Source organism: Aotus nancymaae, unplaced genomic scaffold (genome assembly GCF_030222135.1).
Source record: "Aotus nancymaae isolate 86718 unplaced genomic scaffold, 86718_ANA_hifiasm-v0.15.2.pri h1tg000040l, whole genome shotgun sequence".
In the NCBI taxonomy this organism is placed as follows: domain Eukaryota; kingdom Metazoa; phylum Chordata; class Mammalia; order Primates; family Aotidae; genus Aotus; species Aotus nancymaae.
This window is the reverse complement of record NW_026988454.1, coordinates 100864450-100885334: the sequence shown is the minus strand read 5'-3', so window position 1 is coordinate 100885334 and position 20885 is coordinate 100864450. Positions and strand designations below refer to the sequence as shown.

At 33.8% G+C, this 20885-nt stretch overlaps 1 protein-coding gene across 1 annotated transcript in view; it reads right to left on the bottom strand.

Annotated features, from left to right (window-relative positions):
* The window catches only part of EYS (eyes shut homolog), a 2025572-nt gene that overhangs the window by 1252745 nt on the left and 751942 nt on the right, over positions 1-20885 (bottom strand). The window contains 1 exon segment of the mRNA XM_021676159.2: positions 20685-20806. Coding sequence (XP_021531834.2) covers positions 20685-20806 — 122 coding nt within the window.

Sequence of the window (20885 nt, the reverse complement as noted above, 5' to 3'; positions counted from 1 at the left end):
TCTGTCAGATACTCTAAATCATCTTTCTCAATTTCAAAGTTCCACAAATCTATAAAGCAGGGGCAAAATGCCAGCAGTCTCTTTGCTAAAACGTAACAAGATTCACCTTTGCTCTAGTTCCTCAATAAGTTCCTCATCTCCATCTGAGACCATGGCAGCCTGGTCTGCCCATATTGCTATCAGCATTTTGGGCAAAGCCATTCAACAAGTCTCTAGGAAGTTCAAAAGTTTCCCACATTTTCCTGTCTTCTTCTGAGCCCTCCAAACTGTTCCAACCTCTGCCTGTCACCCAGCTCCAAGGCTGCTTCACATTTTGGGGTATCTTTTCAGCATTGTCCCACTCTATTGGTACCATTTACTGCATTAGTTCATTTTCATGCTGGTGATAAAGACATATCTGAAACTGGGATGAAAAAGAGGTTTAATTGAACTTACAGTTCCACATGGCTGAAGAGGCCTCAGAATTATGGTGAGGTAAAATGCACTTCTTACATGGTGGTGGCAAGAGAAAAATGAGAAAGGAGCAAACATGGAAGCCCCTGATAAACATATCAGATCTAGTGTGACTTAATCACTGTAATAAGAATAGCATGGGAAATACCAGACCCCATGATCAATTACCTCCCCCTTGGTCCCTCTCACATGTGGGAATTTTGAGAGAGATAATTCAAGTTGAGATATGAATGCGGACATAGTCAAGCCACATCAGTGGCATAGATTCTGTTTGATTTCTTTGGTTATACATAATCTTTGTATGGTGGCTTTCTTAAATGCTTGTTGTGGTAGTGATGTGCCTGGCATGTCAGCAGGCCCAAGGTCTCCTAATGAGCAAGGGTGGTGTGAATAAAAGTGGTAGCAGAGATCATGTGAAGCTTGTCATCTTCCCAAATGCTGTGAACTTGTGGCAGATATTGAAGTGGGCTATGCGGATGATCTTAAGGCCAGAAGGTGGTCTTATAGGTGAGAGCCAGCTGGCATGGTCACTGGCTCTCACCTGTAAGAAAGATGGTCTCATCTGGTCTAGATGGTCTCTCATCTACACCTTTGTTATCTGCATGAAGTTCTCAGGTTCCCAGGTGATAGGTTGGGTTGTAAAACATTCAGTGGTCCTGGTCCCACACTTTGCTTCTGAGGGCAGAGACAGCACAGCTGGGAACTGGGCCAAGTGAGGCTGCATGTGGGTCCATAATGGTGGGTGCAAGCACCAGCCCCAGTAGGGTTCAGGGTCTGTTCTCAGGCCCCTGGAAAAACTTCCCAGTGAGGAGCAGAACAATCATTGCTGTGCCTAAGCCCGAGGATGGGGAATGAGAGGCAGCTCAGGCTTTACAGGTTAGCAAGTGGTAGTGAGACCCGCTGTGCTCTCATACTCCCAACCTAGCAGGGCTCCCTCTTATAGCCTGACTCTGGCAGCAAGTTAGAAAGGTTAGCCGAAGCACTCCCAGTTTGCCTTCAGACCACAGACCTATCCCAGGCCACAAAACTCTCTGCTGGGGTCCAAACCACACCCACTCAGATCCTGTGAAAAGGGCACCCAAACACCTTGCCTGTGACTTGAGGATATACCACATTTCCCTCTCAGTTCTGGCCCCAGGGGCTTCTCCCCCTTGCTCAAGATTGTAAATCTCTGGCCATAGACACTCCAAACCAGAAACTGACACTTGTGCTAGCTTGTAGGTTTCCACATAGCTCTCTATGAGCTAGCATACAGAATGGCCTCATTCTATTGATGCCCAGTTCTAGGAGTACACACAGAATAATTTTTTTTTTATGAGATGGAAAAAAAAAACTTTGTCACCCAGGCTCGGGTACAGTGGTGTGATCTCGGCTTACCACAACCTCCACCTCTCGGGTTCAAGCAATTCTCCAGCCTCTGCCTCCCAAGTTGCTGCGACTACAGGCAACGTACATCACCACGCCCAGCTAATTTTTCTAATTTTACTAGAGATGGGGCTTCACCATCTTGGCCAGGCTGGTCTTGAACTCCTGATGTAACGTGATCCGCCCGTCTCGGCCTCCCAAAGTGTTGGGATTACAGGCGTTAGCCGTGGCTCCCGACCAGATAATTTCTAGATTTGTTACTGCTAATAGTCACTCGGTTGCTTACCAAGTTAAATCCAGGGCTTGGTTGGGACAAGGAGCTCCCTAATAGCCTGGAGTGCCCAGGTTCCTAGTAGGAATGTGCATCACGGAGGCAATCACTCTCCATCACATGCATTGAGGATTCACTCATAATTTTCTGCTGGAGCCTGCCACATGAATTGTCACCCATATTTTTTTTCTAAGTACCCAGTTTTCTTTCACTCTTACGTTGATCTCCCGTGTTACTTTTTGCACAGAAGTTCACACTGTGAATCTTTACACACAATTGTGTTATTTCCAAGTGGGTGAGGTATACTAACAAAACCTCTAATTAGCCATCTTGGGAAAGAAAGAGTTTAAAAACTTTGAAAAAAGATACAAATCCTAAAATTTAGGTATTTGTAAAGAATTCCTATATGAAGACATATGTTAATCGTGATTTACTATGAAAAGCAAGAGTAAATATAAACACTATATAGGTGATATATAACAATTGTTTTACAAAAGAAAGCAGAGTTTTATTTTCTCATTCTGCAGTCAAGGAATAATTTTATGGCTGAATTTTTTAGTATAGGACATTGGGAAACATAATGAACCATGTTTTGATATATGGCCTTGCAAAAGGTATAGAAATGTTCAAATGCACATCTTTTAAACTGATTCTGCATGAAAATTGAAGGAAAAATGTAACATGCTAACTGTGTGTGGAAAAAAAAGATTATTAGCTCGAATAATGTGCTCTAGACACGGATCTAGGAGAAACACATAAAATGGATTTCTTATTTTTATGTGAGCTCTTTTTGTTTGTCAGCTTGCTTACCATTTTGCAAGCTGATAGTTCTCAGACAATGCATTGGAAATACCCACAGATTATCAAGAAAAACAACATTCATCTGCAAAGAAAGTCCTCTACAAGAAAAGAAATAACTCTAAATACAACTAGGAATACAAAATGTTACTTACACTAAGAAAAGTTATTGATTACTTACATGATCAGTTATATAAATTGAAACAATTTAGAATAATAAATACAGAAATAAAACTTACCACCATTAAATCTATGTCAAAACTCCCCAGTATAAGAAAAATCACTGTATTGAACAACTCTTTCATCCCTGATTTGGCAAGGAATTACAGGTAACAATTAAAAAAACTATAAAATCTTAAGGGTTCTGGTGTAAGAAGTCCTAAATTCTATACCTCCTCTGCTAATAACATGTCACTGGAAGGGCCAACTGATCTGTATAATTTTCTATATCCTCATATAAGAAACATAAATAATATCAGTATATCATCTGGCCATAGTTATAAGAACATTCACATTTAAAAGTTTCTATACAACACCTTTAATAAGACAAACATAATACTTTAATTTACATTTAAATATTTCTCATGCTGAAAAAAATGCATTCATGTTTTGAGAATTGTTTATCAGAAATTATTACAAAAGGAAAATTTTCAAAAGCCTAACAAACAGCAGGGGGTAACAGGGTGGAAATGAACTGTGAATGGGCATAAGAAAACTCTTTATGGTGATATGAGTAAGTTCTGTATTTTGGGTTTGGTAGAAGTTACACAAGTACAACTGCCAAAACTTCTTTAACTGTATATGTAAAATCTTTGCATTTTATTATGTACAATCACAATAAAAAATGTCCAAAAGCTACTGAATACCTTATGAAAAGTCTGTTTCTCTAAAAACTGCCCCTTCCTTTCCTATAAAAAGAAACAGTAAGGGAAAAAGTACTTCAAAATCTGAGAAAAATGCAGGACCTTAATTATATCAAAGTTTTTCACAACCCTAATATCAAATTTTGATTAACCACCTTTCAAACAAAGAAAATACTGATTTTGCAGTAAATAATATTGTAATGTACATGTTTCTTTTGTTTCCAAATGATTTACCTTTCTTCCACAGTTCAATAAAAAAAAAAATTTTACTCGCAAATACCATAATCCTAAATTTTACATTTTGTGCTTGTTATAGTCACTGCCATCCCATGCAACATTGGATCTGAAACAAACAACAACTGATGGCTTTCAGTTCATTTCCACTGAGCCACTTCTGAATACGTCTGCATCATTCTGGTTTGATTTTGTTTCATGGGGTTATGTTTTTACATTTTTCTGAAATTTTACAGTTTCTAGGACTTTGCATTAAAACAATTCATTTTTGAAAACAAATGTTAAAAGAGAAGGAAACAAGCAAAACCTATTTCTAAATATGGCACTTTTTAAAACTCCATTTTTATTTTTTTTAAATTTAGTTTATTTTTAATTGACAAATAATAAGGCATCACTTTTAATCTCAAATTGGTATTATGGTTCTACTTGAAATAATGAGATAGTCTAATACTAAATCATTTTTTCCTAAATACTCTTCTAAAAAATAAAAATTATCTTTGAATATGTTTCTATACAGTTTTGTTAATAACATTTAAAGATTCGGTGAATGGCTATGCTAAATTATAAGTTCCGGGCTTCACTAGCCATAAGATATGTTTTCATATCTGCACTCAGAATACATCAGAGGTTGTTAGGGGTTGAACTGTATCTCCCCAAAGATCTTGACGTCCTAATCACCAGGATCTCAAAATGTGGCCTCTTTTGAAAACAGAACCTTTACAGTTATATTCAAATGAAAGTGAATTCATTAGGGTGGAAATTAATTCAATAGGACCACTGTCCTTTAAGAAGGGGGGAAATTTTGACACAGAGATAGGCACTCACACAGGAGAGAAAACTACTTAAAATGAAGGCTGAGATCAGGGTGACTCTTCAGAAGCCAAGGAATGCCAAAGACTATCCCAGCAAAGTAATACACGGAAGGTATGCAGGGAGTTTTTACAATTACTGTGGTACCTGATAAAACTGTCTCTTTCTCTATTCTTTCCATTCAGCTTTAATGAAATAAGATAGCTCATTTATTCATTCAAAATAAGGTCTTTAATACCTCTTCTGCTTATCACTGCCTGTCTTAAAATAATATGCCACTTCACATATAACGTAATAGCTTTACGACAAGATACTGTGATTACCCCTTTTCTTCCTTTGTGCTACTGTTATCAAAAAGCAATTTTACTTAATCAGTGAGTTCTAAGGCCTACTTGTACAGTTATAATTGGTAATAGGATGTATTTTAGCTGTCAAAAATAGTATATACTTAACTCCTGAGTTACTCTTTTTTGATAAAATTTGAACTACATGAGGTTCCAACTTTTCCAGTGAGAAAATAATAATTATTTAGTCTTTCACAAATTTGTTAAACTGTGAGAACTGAGAGATATCATACGTATCAACATATGTCATCACTGGCAACATATGCATGATTATACATTATAAGTAGGATAAGATGATAATGATCTTAACCATGGATGTGGAGTCACACCAATCTCGTTCGGGTATTTAGGTTTACTACTTTTTAACAGTGATTTCTGCATAAGTTACTGAAAATACTGAAGTTTTAGTTTTTTCACATATCAAGTGAACATAAATAAAATCTAAGAGATGTGCTCAAGAAAAAAAATGATATAAACTGTGTCTGCTAGACATAATTGCTTTAATTACTCGTGTGAATTTACTGAATCTGTCTAAAAGATAATTTGATAAAAACTACTCAAATATTGAATGCAGACACTTTGATCCAGCAATTACCCTTCTAGTAATTTATTCTGCAAATATACATGCATACATATGTAGAGAGGCATATATAATTAATTCCCCAAATAACAGGTTGTAATTATAAAATATTAAAAATTCCCTGTGTCCATTATGTTATATCTGTAAACTACACTGTAGTTATACCATAAGGGGATGAAAGATCTACCTACCCACACTTAATTTGTTCAAACCTCTGGGTTTTGTGAAGAAAAAAATCTTTTAACTCTTAAAGATAGATACTGTACCATAGATTGCTGTTGCCTGAACTAAAATTTTGTCATGCCTTTGCTTTTATATTAGCACTTAAGACTTAAAAAAAAAAAAAAAAGCAAACCAAATCTCTGGTAACACACTAAAATTTTCATAGTTTTTATTCAATGTGTTAAAACACACATAAATCAACATAAGTTTTAACTTACTAAATTTCAGACTTTTTCAGTTATTATATCTACTAAAAATTTTTAAACATATCCTTACAAGAAACATGACATTTTTAATGCATAGTGCTTTATGATGTAAGGCATCTAGTTTAAATACTCATAAAATATAAACTGAGAAAAAAAATTCTTAGTCAATTGGGAGCAAACCTTCACGTTGTCTGAAAGTCTGCTTTGTAGTGTCCATAAGAAAAGCAGGCCAAAGCATCAACACAAATGCCAACTGCACAGGCAGCAAAGAGCCAGATGCTGTTGGCAAAACATGCGCCAGAGTGTGGCATCTGGGTCCAATAACAGCCATACAGAGCCCCATCTGTAGCTAAAGCTGTTGACTCTGCTTTAGGGGAAGAAAAATCAGAAATAAAGAAGGCAGTTAAATTTTAAACCGTGCCAGGAATAGCAGAAGGCAGGTTGCAGTCAGCATTCAAATTACATCCCTAGCCCAATTTGCTTTTTAATGTCTTGAAACTGTGTAAACACTAAACTACGTTAACTCCAGTTGTTTAGAGAGATGAGCACATGTAGGTAGTTCAGTATCTTAGGACACACAAATCACCTAAAGAGATTTGATATTCCATCAAACGTTCATTTATCTAATTTTTTTCTCAAAGAATATAAGCATATAGTCCATGAAATGCAATTCTAATTTGATCCATTAAAATATGTAATTTTAAGCTTTCATTATGGTATATAATTTTCTTCACATAGCATAAAATTTAAGACTCTACTTTACAATTTTCATAAAATTTCCTTAGAATGACTCTTCACAAAGTTAATAGTATATTCACATATTCTTCACTGAGACTCTTTAAATTTTTGATCAGTGGAAATTTCTGGGAAAGCTACAGAGAGCCTTAAGCCTTAATTAAATAAAGTTTTTCATAATTATAAAGGGATAATTAATCTCTTTTTAGTGTTCTTTATTTGTTATACATATAAATACATAAAAATGGAATTAGTTTATATCTATATATTAAAATGATTCATCATTTATAAAATGTCACATTGTATATATTTTTGAAAACAAGGTAGATGTTTTAAATAATAAAAATGAATAATATTTAGTGTGAACTATATATCAAAAACTTATCTAAAACTTTGTGGACAGAATGTTATTTATCACTATAACTCTATGCGACATTACTGTTGATTCTACTCTCTAGATATGGAAACTGGAATCTTGCAAATGTAACATAAACTTACTTATTCCAATTCACACCAACCTTTAGAGATAGAACTAAACTTAATATGCAGACACTGTGATTATAGAAGCCATATTTATTCTCCTCCCCATTAAGAGAAATATAAAATATAATTTGATAGAATCATTTCTATAATAGCAGAGAAGAACTAGTGAAAAATGAACTCTCCATAAAAGAAACATGTACATTGATAAATGTAGTTGAAATAAGCTGTTTCAGAACTATGTAAATGAGCTAAAGATTTGAAAATCTCAGTGTTTATTCAAAAAAATGATTGAATCTCGTAGGCCTAGTTAGCTTTGTGGTTGTAAACAACCATACCTCTCTCCCCAGATCTTGAATGGACTTGAAATCCAACAGTATTGCAATTATGGCAGCTGAGAAACCAGCAAACTAATAGCCAGTGGAGGATACAGTACAGGTATGACATTGACTGAAAAGACCCTTCCCAAGGAACGCCACTATTTCATTGGCTTGACAACACTCTGAAAAATTCCATTCTTGGGGACTGATTTTAATTGACCTTACTAAAAATTCACTCTTATATAAAACAATATATCTAGAGAATTTGTTAGAAACAATCAATGGCAATTGCTTAATATTGCAGTGTTTGAGGCAATAATTCCAGTTGAGGCCAACTACAGGTTGACCAATATAATTAAAGATTTAAAAACTCAGGAATTAAATGTACCTAGAAGTATTTGAAAGCTATGAAAAAATCCTTAAAAACTAGAAAACATCACAGCATGCAAGTCTATGCACAGGCCTAAGAAAGATATAAACAGCCCTAATCTCTGATCTCTGACTAACCTTGAGGTTCCATACATGCAAGAAGTGAAGAATAAAGTAGAGTTGTAAACTGCCAGACTGAGTGTTGAAGATATGTCTCAACATACACACAGAGTCCTTCAGTAAAGGCTGAGAGAAATTTTAGTTCAAAAAATCTAAGAAAAATCTCTGTCAAATTATTCATTTTAGCTGATCACTAAGTTAATCAAGCAGAGACTTCAATGGCCACACATGGCAAAGAAAAATCCCAGTAGAATACTAGACAAATAGTAGAAACAACAAAAACCAAAACATTAGCTACTAGGAAAGAACAGGATTTGATTTCCAGATATGCAAAGTTATATTATTTAAAATGTCAAGTTACCAAAAAATATTACAAGAAAAAGACAGAAAGATATGGGCCATGCAAAGAAATAAAACCAGTCAACAGAAACTGCCTTTGAGGACCCTTGGATACTAGACTTACTTCACAAACATATTAAGTCAGCTATTAGATGTGTTGAAAGAGAAATAGAAACCAAATATAAACAATTAAGTAAAATAGGAGATTGATGTCTTACTAAATAATAGGAATAAAATACATTAATAAAATAAAAAACAAATAGAAATTCCAGAGTTAAAAATTATAAAAACTGAAAAGCAAATTTGCAAGAAAAAAGCAAACTCCTCCATCAAAAAGTGGGCGAATAATATGAACAGACACTTCTCAAAAGAAGACATTTATGCAGCTAACAAACATATGAAAAAAATATTGTCATCACTGGTCGTTAGAGAAATGCAAATCAAAACCACAATGAGATATCATCTCATACCAGTTAGAATAGAGATCATTAAAAAGTCAGAAGCAACAGATTCTGGTGAGGATGTAGGAAAAGAGAAAAGCTTTTACACTGTTGGTGGGAGTGTAAATTAGTTTAACCATTGTGAAAGACAGTGTGGTGATTCCTCAAGGATCTGGAAATAGAAATACCATTTGACCCAGCAATCCCATTACTGGGTATATATCCAAAGGATTATAAAACATGCTACTATAAAGACATATATACACATCTGTTTACTGCAGCACTATTCACAATAGCAAAGACTTGGAACCAACCCTAATGCCCATCACTGATAGACTGGATAAAGAAAATGTGGCACATATACACCATGGAATACTATGCTGCCATAAATAAGGATGAGTTCATGTCCTTTGCAGGGACATGGATGAAGCTGGAAACCATCATTCTCAGCAAACTGGCACAGGAATAGAAAACCAAACACTGCATGTTCTCACTCATAAGTGGGAGTGGAACAATGAGAACACATGGACACAGGGAGGGGAACATCACACACTGTGGCCTATTGGAGGTTGGGGGCTAGGGGAGGGAAAGCATTAGGAGAACTACCTAATGCAGATGATGGGTTGATGGGTGCAGCAAACCACCATGGCATGTGTATACCTATGTAACAAACCTGTGTGTTCTGCACATGTATCCTAGAACTTAAGGCATATTAAAAAAAAACAAAGTTATTGGAAAAACAATTACAAAAACAGCACAGCAGCAGACTTGATTTTAGAGAAGAAAGAGTGGTGAACATAAAGATAAATTACTTAAGTTAATTGTTTCTGGCTGGATGTGGTGTCTCACTCCTGTAATCCCAGTACTTTGGGAAGCCCCACTGGGTGGATTATGAAGTCAGGGGTTTGAAACCAACCTGGCAGGAGAATTGCTTGAACCCGGGAGGCGAAGGTTGCAGTGAGCCTAGACCGCGCCATTGGACAGCAGCCTGGGCAACACAGCAAGACCCCGTCAAACAAAAAAAAGAAAAAAGAAAGCAGAAATTAAGAGATTTTCAGATAAACAAGAGCTGGGAGAATTTATAACTAGCACACTGACATATAAAAAATAGTAGAGAGTCCTTTATGCTAAAATGAAAAGAAACTATAGAACCTTAATTATTCACACATAAAAGTAAATGAGATCCAGTAATGGTAACTATATTAGTAAATATTAAAACCAGTATAAATATATCTTGTTCATAACTCTTTTCCCTTTTTATATGATTTAAAAGATGGAGCACAAAGCCATAATTATAATAGTTTGTGATAGGCTTATAATATATAAGGAATAATTTGTATCAGAATAATGAAACAAGGGAATAGAAAAAAGGGAGCAATAGTGAAGCAATATTTAGCACATTATTAAAATTAATTTGCTGTTAATGATATTTAATTGTTTTATCTTAAGAAGTTACTTGTAATCTATAGGGCAACCATTAAAAAGTATTTTTAAAATACTAATATGTAACAAGGGAATTACAGTGGTGTATCAGATAAAATATCTCTTTAATACAAAATAAGGTAATAATGGAGGAATGCAGGAGCAAAAGAAGAAAGGACATTGACAAACAAATGGCAGAATAGCAGATGTAAACTCTACCTTATCAGTAATTACAATAAATGTAAATTGAGTAAACATTCCTACCAAAGGACAAATAATGGCAGAATGAATTTAGTAAAAATATTATTCAACTATCTAATATCCGTAAGAGATATACTTTGTATTCAAGAGTGAAAACTAAATTCATAGCAAGAGGAAAGAAGTCATAATGAAAATTAAAGCATAAATTAATAAAACACAGAATCAAAAAGCAATAGAATAAAACAGTGAAATTTAAAACTGGTACTTTCCAAAATTGAAAAACCACTAACTAGATTTAACAAGAAAAAATAGAGAAGACCCAGATTGCGAGAATCAGAAATGAAAGAGGAGAAAATATGGCACTCTTCCAAAAATTAAAAAGGATTCAAAGAGAATACTAGACAATTACATGCCAACCAATTAGACAGCCTAAATGAAATAGATAACTTTCTAGAAAGACAAAAACTACTGAAACTAACTCAAAAAGAAGTATGGCATATCAATAAACTTACAATAAGCAAAGAGATGATTTAGTAATAAAAACGTTTTCCATAAAATAAGCATATGAGTAGATTGCTTTACCAGTGAATTTTACCAAATGTTTACAGAATAATGAACACCAATCCTTCTGCAATGGTTCTAAAATAAAAGGTGACAATTCTTAACAAGTTATATGTGGCTAATATTACCCAGACACTAAATCCAGTCAAAGACATCATACAAAATAAAAAAAATTCAGATCAATATGCCTTATGAATATAAAACCCAAATTCCTTTGCCAAGTACTAGCAAATGGAATTCAGCAAAATATAGAAAGAATTATACATTATGACCAATTGTCATGTGTATTAGAAATGCAAAGTTGGTTTTAAAATCAGAAAATCACTGAATACAACACATCATATTAGGAGAATATGAGACAAATTACACATATAAATAACTTTAGTGATTGCATTTGAAAACATTCAACAATTTTTTATAAAAATAACAAACAAAACACTCTACAAACCAGAAACAGAAGGGAATGTCCAAAATCTGGTAAAGTGTCCCATCAAAAATCCACAGCTAACATCGTACTTTATGGTGAAAGACTGTTTGATTTTCTTTTAAGCTCAGGGACAAGACAAAGATATGTAGTCTGTCACTTCTATTTAATATTGTACTCGAAGTTGTCAGGATAATTAAACATAAAGCAGGAAAAAATGTATCAAGCCTGGAAAGGTAGGAACAAAATTATCTCTATAATCAGATATTAAAAATCTCAAGGAAGCCATGATAAATTATTATAACTAATAAATAAATTTACCAGCATTGCAAAATACATGATCAATATACAAAAATCAGTGGTATTTCTATACACTATAAAAGAACAATATGAAAATGGCATTAAGACAATTCCATTTCTAATAACATAAAAAATTCAAGTTTTTAAGACTAGATTTTAAGAAGTGCAAATATACATTGAAAACTCTAAAATATTATTGAAATAAATTAAAGAAGATTCAATGAAATCCCTATCAAAGTTATGGCTGCCACTTTCTTCATAAAGTAACAAGCTGATACTAAAATCCATATGGATGTACAAGGATCCCAGTTTAACCAAGGAATCTTAAAACATAAAAATAAATTGGATCCATACTTCCAGAATTCAAACTTAGTAAAAGTTACAATAAGAGGATGTGGTCTTAGAATAAAGTTAAATAGAACAGAGCGCCCAGAAATCCTTACATGTTTGTCTAATTGATTTTAAATAAAGGCACCAAGATAATTTAATACGGAAAGAATAGTATTTTTAAGAAATTATCCTGAGACACGTGGATATTCATGTGTAGAAGAATGAGGTTGGATGCTTACCTCACATCACACAAATTAACTAAATCAAAATGGATTATATCTCAAAATAAGAGCTAAAAATATGTTTCTAGAAGAAAATACAGGAATAAAATTATTGTAATCTTGAGTTAGACAACAATTTCTTAGCTATGATACGGAAAGCAAAACTGGCAAAAGATAGTAAGACAATTGGTTGTCCTCAAAATTAAAATTGGTTTTGCCTCAAAGGACACCGTGAAGGAAAAGACAATTCACATAATGGAAAAAAATATTTGCAAATCATATTTGATAAGAGACTTGAATCCAAAATATATAAAATTCCTTACAACTAAAATAAAAGGTACATAACTCAATTCTCAAGTGGTCAAATGATATTGAGGAGAATCTCCAAAAAAGAGACACACAGGTTCACAGAGCACATCTTAAGATAGGCAACATTATTGCTTAGGGAAATGAAAACCAAACATGTATTGACATACCACTTCACACCCACTAGAAGGGTTAAAAAGAGACACATCAACAAATATTGGCAAGGTGTGGAGAAATTAACACTCTCATACACTGCTGGTGGTATTGCAAAAATAGTGCATTCACTTTCGAAAAGAGTTTGGAAGTTCCTCTAAAAGTTAAGCATAGAGTTACTCTATGATTCAGCAATTCTACTCCTAGTTTTATATGCAAAAGAATTGAAAATATACATCTGGACATATATTGCACATAAATGTTTATAACAGCATTATTCATTATAATCAAAAAAGTTGAAATAATCATGTTTATCAGCTGAAAAATAAACAAATTTGCTCTAACTTTACAATGTAATGTTATCTGGCCATAAAAAAGCAACCAGGTACTTATACCTGCTATGACATAAATCTTGAAAAAAATATGCTAAATGAAACCAACTAGTCACAAAAAAACATATATTGCATGATTCTAGTTATGTGAAATGTCCAGAACAGAGACATCCTAGAGACAGAAAGTTGATTCGAAGTTTTAAGGGAGAAAAAGGAAATGGGGAGAGGCTATGCTAATGGCATGAGTTTCTTTTGGAATAACAAAAGTAATCTAAAATTAGATAGTGGCGATCATTGTACCTCTCTATGACTATACTAAATCTGTAGTAGTTCTTTCCTTATCCATGGTTTTACTCTCTGGTTTCAGCTACCAGCAGTCAACTATGCTCTAAAAATAGGTGAATACAGTACAATAAGATATTTTGAGAGACAGAGACCACATTGACATACTTTATTTTAGTATGTTGTTAAAATTTTTCTACTTAATTAGTAGTTATTGTTTATCTTGTAACGTGACTAATTTATATTTCAACTTTACCATAGTAATATACAGAAAAAAACCATATTTTAAATATAGATGGTCCCCAACTGGTTTGACATGATATTTTGTCTTTACAATGGGATGAAAGCAATTCATATTCAGTAGAAACTGTACTTCAAGTGCCCTTACAATCACTGTTTTCTGGTTTCAGTGGAGTATTCAATAAATTACATGCGATATTCCATAATTTATTACACAATAGGGTTTGTGGTTTGCTCTACTGTAAGTTAATGTAAGTTCTGCGCATGTTTAAGGAAGGCTAGGATAAGCTATAATATTCAGTAAGTTAAGTATATTAAATACTTATAAATACATTCCTGACTTACAATTTTTTTTTCAATTTACAATGGGTTTATCAGAACATAACCCCATTATAAGTTAAGGGATATATGTTACTTTGTATAGAGTTTGGTGCTATCTGTGATTTTCAGACATCCACTGGGGGTCCTGGAACACATCTCCCTGGGAATAGTAAAGGGGATCTACTGTACTGAATTGTATACTTAAAAGGGTGAATTGCATAGCATGTTAATTATGTCTCAATAAATTTATTATTTAGAAAAATAACTGGGTAAGGAAATTTCTAAATAGTAAGTCATCCTATCTATATGTAACATATGGAATATGCACATTATGCTCATTTCATTAATAGCATATTTAATGACTGCTCTTTTAACAATCTAGTAAAGCCAACATGAATATAATGTTCATATTAATACATTATAATCACAAAGAAGTACATTCAGAAAATCTGCTTCAACAGGACTATAAATTTTATATCCAGAAAAAAATACAACAAATAATATAGAAAATATGAAAATCAATAATATATCAAAAATCTTAGGAATGATGAAATGACTAAGAGTTTGTCTTAATTTAGGTGACAAAATCTTCTGAAACCTACATAGATTTTAATCACTAGGAGTTAACAATAAGCCATGTCAGGGTTATCTAGAAAGACTGATTATGTAACATATTAAAATAAAGTATTTTTAATTAAGCTTTTAGATGTTTATTTTATTTTCAATCTTTAAGACGACCATATCAAATGCAATACTTTTATTTAAATAAAATTAATACCATGTTGAACAATGAATTAATATTTGGGTCATCTCATTTTGTTAGATGTGTAAGAACATTTTAAACAAATAGGTGGACAAAGATAAGTGATGTATTTCATACACACACATACAGACACACACATACACACACACATATAACTCATATGTATAAGACATTGTTTTGGGAAGGCGCAAAGTAGCCTCTGATAACCAGGCTATTCAAGAGCTAGCCACATGCTATAATGTACGTTTAGAGCTTGGTCTGTTTTTCTGAAGAACATTTCAACAGACAATTTCATAGAACATCAGTATTAGACAATATTACTCCATGAAAATAAGAGAGCATAAAAACTAGACTACATTATAGTCATATTAAATAGAGAGAAAAACAGGAACATCACCCAAACCAAAAGACTAACAAAACAATCCCCGGTCATGGCTAATGCAAGCAATTGCTACCTCCTTTAAAAATGCTAGTTTTCACCCCTCTCTTGTCTTTTCCTCCATCCCTCTAGGTAAGACTTATTACAAACCAAATAATAAAATTCTGCTCACATCTTGATAACTTAACTAGAGCAAAACCGTACTCTTTAAATCTCTCCCCCAAAATACATGTAACAAGCTCAAGCCTGTAATTCCTTTTAATAACCTTTTATTTAGATATCTACATGATGTGTTTTGTCCCTTGTGGCAATGAGTTCCAAACCCAACTTTTTCTTTTTCTTTTTTTTTTGTTTTGTTTTGATATGGAGTCTCTCTCTGTCACCCAGGCTGGAGTGCAGTGGTACGATCTCGGCTCACTGCAACCTCCGCCTCCTGGGTTCAAGTGATTCTTCTGTCTCAGTCTCCTGAGTAGCTGGGATTACAGGCTCATTCCACCACTATTTTTGTATTTTTAGTATTCTCTACTAAAAATACAAAAATAATTTTTTTGTATTTTTAGTAGAGACAGGGTTTCATCACATTGGTTAGGTTGGTATTGAACTCCTGACCTCATGATCTGCCCACCTTGGCCTCCTAAAGTGCTGGGATTTCAGGCCTGAGACACCGCATCTGGCCAAAACTCAACTTTTTCAACCTCAGTTCTGTTCCCAGTGGTGTTTGGTGACTGCCAACAGCATCAATTCGCACATACTCAAGTTATTTTAAGAAATTACAGGAAGAGCTAAATGCTAAAGAAAGGATATATCAGAGTCTCAATGAAAGAAATACTAGAAAATTTATATATTATAGTTTATAATTAGTTGATGTAAGAAAAATAAAATATAGTTAACAATGAAGATTATGTTTTGGTTTATCAAAAGTTGATTATTTCTCCTACAACACAGTTGGAAAGGTTATTAATATCAATTTATGTTCATACATCAACTTTAGTTATTGCTAAAGTCACGAAAAATATCTCGTTCTTCATATTTTTCTGTATTTTTAACTAATCGTAACTATTGGCATTGTGACTTTTTCTATGTCACCAAAATTATTCATTTATCTTCCTTTTTGTCACCTAGTATCTATCCCATTATTGTCAGCTATTGTGGAATTCTTTGCAATAAAGCAAACTGCCTACTGTTGAATAGTCTGCACCTTACAACCCACGTTAATCACCAAAAAATTAGAAACATTTGGAAAGTTTTACAGGCATGAGATAATCCAGAATTCTCAACCTTAATCACAAGGCTAAAGAGAATGTATGATTTATTTTGGAGGACATTCTGAAATAATTTTAACAATTTTCTCTGGAAAATAGTTATCTGAGTACATTTGTATGCAATTAATCTCCTTCTGAACAGGCAAACGATTTAGTTATAATATACTTGATTATCCATCTACATGAGAGAATCAATGTATACCAAACAAATATAGGATTAAAAATTATTTACCAAGGGATGGGCATGGTGGCTCATGCCTGTAATCCCAGCAATTTGGGAGGCCGAGGTGGGCAGATCACTTGAGATTAGGAGTTAGAGATCAGCCTGACTAACACGATGAAACCCCATCTCTACCACAAATTCAAAAATTAGCCAGGCATGGTGGCAGGCAGCTGTAATCCCAGCTACTCAGGAGGCTGAGGCAGAAGAATCACTTGAATCCAGGAGGTGGAAGTTGCAGTGAGCCAAGATCACACCTCTGCACTCCAGCCTGGGCAACAGAGTGAGACTCCACCACACACACATACAAATTATTTATCAATATATATTTGGTTATTAAGCTTTTGGAATAATAGTAGCTACTCAGAATTTCTTTTGTGTGTATCATCATTTTTAAAAAAATAACTTCAAGTTTTATTTTAGATTCAGGAGTACATGTGCAACTGTTACATGGATATATTGCATGATGCAGGGGTTTGGGGTACAAGTGATCCCATCAACCAGGTAGTGAGCATAGCACCCAATAGTCAGGTTTCCAACCCATACTTACCTCCTCCGCTTTCCCCTCTGGAAGTCCCCAGGGTTTATCATTGCTATCTTTATGTCCATGAGTACTCAAGGTTTAGCTTCCTCTTAGAAGTGAGAACATGTGATATTTGGTTTTCTATTTCTGTATTAATTCACCTAGGATAATAGCTTCAAGCTGAATCCATGTTGCTGCAAAAATCATGATTTCGTTGTTTATGGATGCATAGCAGTCCATGGTGTATATGGACCACATTTCCTTTATGCAATCCAATGTTGACAGGAACCTAGGTTAGTTCTATGTCTTTGCTATGGTGAGTAGTGCTGACATGACTATATGAGTACATGTATCTTCTTGCTAGAATGATTTATTTTCTTTTGGATATATGCCCAGTAATGGGATTGCTGGGTGAAGTGGCAGTTCTGTTGTTAAGTTTTTGAGAAAACTCCAAACTGTTCTCCACATTAGCTGAACTAATTTACATTCCCAATAACAGTGTTTAAACATGCTCTTTTCTCTAATGCCTCATGAGAATCTCTTGCTTTTTTAACATTTTGAAAATAGCAATGCTGATTTGTGTGAGTTATTATCTCACTGTGCTTTTGATTTTCATTTCTCTGATGATTAGTGACATTGAGAATTTTTTCATATGTTCATTGGCCATTTGTTAAATATGGGTCTCAAAACGTTAGAAAGATCTCAAACTAATGATCTAATGTCATACTTGGAAAAGTAGAAACATAAAAGCAAACTAATTCCAAACCTAGCAAAAGAAAAGAACTAAAATCAGAGCAAAACTGAACAAAACTAAGACCCCAAAATCCATGCAAAGAGTCCATTTAAGCAAAAGTTGGGTTTTTGAAAGCATAAACAAGATTGAGAAACCACTAGCTACATTAACAAAGAAAAAAAGATAGAAGATCCAAATAAGTATAATCAGAGATGACAAAGGTGACATTACAACTGATCCCACAGAAGTAGAAAGATTCTGAGGGGCCCTTATGAATACCTCCATACACATAAACTAGAAAATCTAAAAGAAATGGACAAATAACTGGTAACACACAACCTCCCAAAGAATGAATGAGGAAGAAATTTAAATCCTGTAAACGCCAAATTTTGAAACTGAATCAGCAATTAAAAAAAAACAACTACGAATAAAATAAAGCCCCAGACACGATGGATACATGCTAAATTTTTACCAGATGTAAAAAGAAGAGCTGGTACCCATTCTAGTGTAACTATTCCCAAAAAAATCAAGGAGAAGGAACTTCTCCCTAACTCATTCTATGATGCCAGTATTGTCCAGATACCAAAACCTGGTGAAGATACAACACAAAAAGAAAACTACAAGCCAATACACCTTGTGATCACAGATGCAAAAATCTTCCACAAAATAGTAGGAAACCAAATACGGCAGCACATGAAAAAGTTAATTTACTAAGTAAGCTTCATTTCTGGATACAAGGTTGCTTCAACATACACAAATCAATAAATGTGATTCACCCCATACACAGATTAAAAACAAAAACCACATGATGATCCTGATAGAAGAGAAAAATTCTTCTACAAAATTCAACATCATGTTAAAAACCCTAAACAGAGTAGGGGTCTAAGAAACATATCTCAAAATAATAAGAGCCATGCATGATAAACCCACTGCCAACATAATACTGAATGGGCAAAATCTACAAGCATTCCCCTGGAGGGCTGGAACAAGCCTAGTCTCACAACTCCTACAGGAAGTCTAAGCCAGAGATATCAGGAAAGAGAAAGAAATAAAAGGTATTCAAATAGAAACAGGAGGAGTCAAACTAACGCTCTTCACTGATGATATGATTCCACACCTAGAAAATGCTGGACTCCACAAAAGACTCCTGATAAATAATTTTGGTAAAGTTTCAGAATACAAAATCAGTGTACAAAAATCAGTAACACTTCTATGCACCAATAACATTCAAGCTGAGAGCCAAATCGAGAATCCATTTACAATATGCAATCCCATTTACAATAGCGCACACTCACACACACCCCAACGACCAAGAAATACATCTAACCAAGAACATAAAAGTTTTATACAAAGAGAACTACAAAAAAGTGCTAAAATAAATCAGTAATGATATAAACAAATGGAAAAATATGCTGTGTTCATGGCTTGAAAGAATTCATATCCTTAAAATGGCTATAATGCCCAAAGCAAAATGCATAGATTCAACCTATCAACTTACCAATGCCATTTTTCACAGAATTAGAGAAAAACTATCCTAAAATGTATGTGAAACCAAAAAAGAGGCTGAATAACCAACACAATCTTCGAGAAAAAAAAAAAAAAGCTGGAGGCATCATGTTATCTGATTTCAAACTACACTGTAAGTCTACAGTAACCAAAACAGCATGGCAGTATGGTACTAGTAAAACAACAACAACAGACACATAGATCAGTAAAACAGAATAGCAAACCCAGAAATAAACCCACATACTGACAGCCATCTAATATTTGACAAATCAACAAAAATAAGCAATGTCGGGGAAGGACCCGCTGTTCAATAAAGGGTACTGGGATCATTGGCTATCCATATGCACAGGACAGAAACTGGATCCTTACCTTTTACTACATACAAAAAATTAATCCAAGATGAATTAAATATTTAAATATAAGACTTCTGACTATAAGAATCCTAGAAGAAAACCTAGAAAACACCAGTTTGGACATCAGCCTTATAAAAATAATTTATGAATGAGTCCTCAAAAACCATTGCAACAAAACCAAAAATTGACAAGTTGAGATTAAGCTAAAGAACTTCTGTATAGCAAAGGAAGCTATCAACAGAGTAAACAGACAAGTGACAGAATAGGAAAATATACTCAAAATCTCTGCATCCAACAAAGGTCTAATACACTGAATCTGTAGGGAATTTATTCAACAAGGAGAAAACAACTCCATTAAGAAGTGGACAAAAGACATAAACATATACTCAGAATTTCTATTTAGAGTTTCTTCAGAATTCTCATCAAAGAACTAATTAATACAATTGAATTATGGAATATGTGGATAATATATACTGTAAAATATTTTTAAAATTATACTAAAATAATCCAAACCATAATAATCACTAAGTAATAAATTGGAAGTTTTAATTTAGTGAACTCCCTCCTTTTTTGTCATAGTGTTAGTTCTCATACTGTATGGAAAGGTATAAAACAATGTTAAGATGGAAAAAGCATGTTTTGAAGAAGTAAATGCATTTGTATCTTTCACCATATCTGAACATTGCATTTTCAAGTTAAAACTGCTTTATATTTTGTTGTCTTGACATCTGGTCTTCAGTATTTAAAATGATTGTGACACTATCTTGTCAGTGAATGACTCTTCATTTCTGGGTGGTTATTTTAATTAAATGTATCTAAAATGAAAATAATGTCTGGATGTATTCCAAGGACACTGAGCACTCCAAGTAATTTCATGAAGATAACTAAAAATATTTTACTCACCGACAGCTTTTGTAAAGGTCAATACAGGTGGAATTGTTCTTGCAAGGATTCATTTCACACTCATTGGATTCTTGTTCACAAAAATTTTGTTCCCAGCCAGATAGGCACACACACTGGAAGCTCTAAGGGAATATGAAATTATATATTTTTAGGCTATTTCTTACAATTAAGCCTATATAATGTAGAGGTTACTCCTAGCTC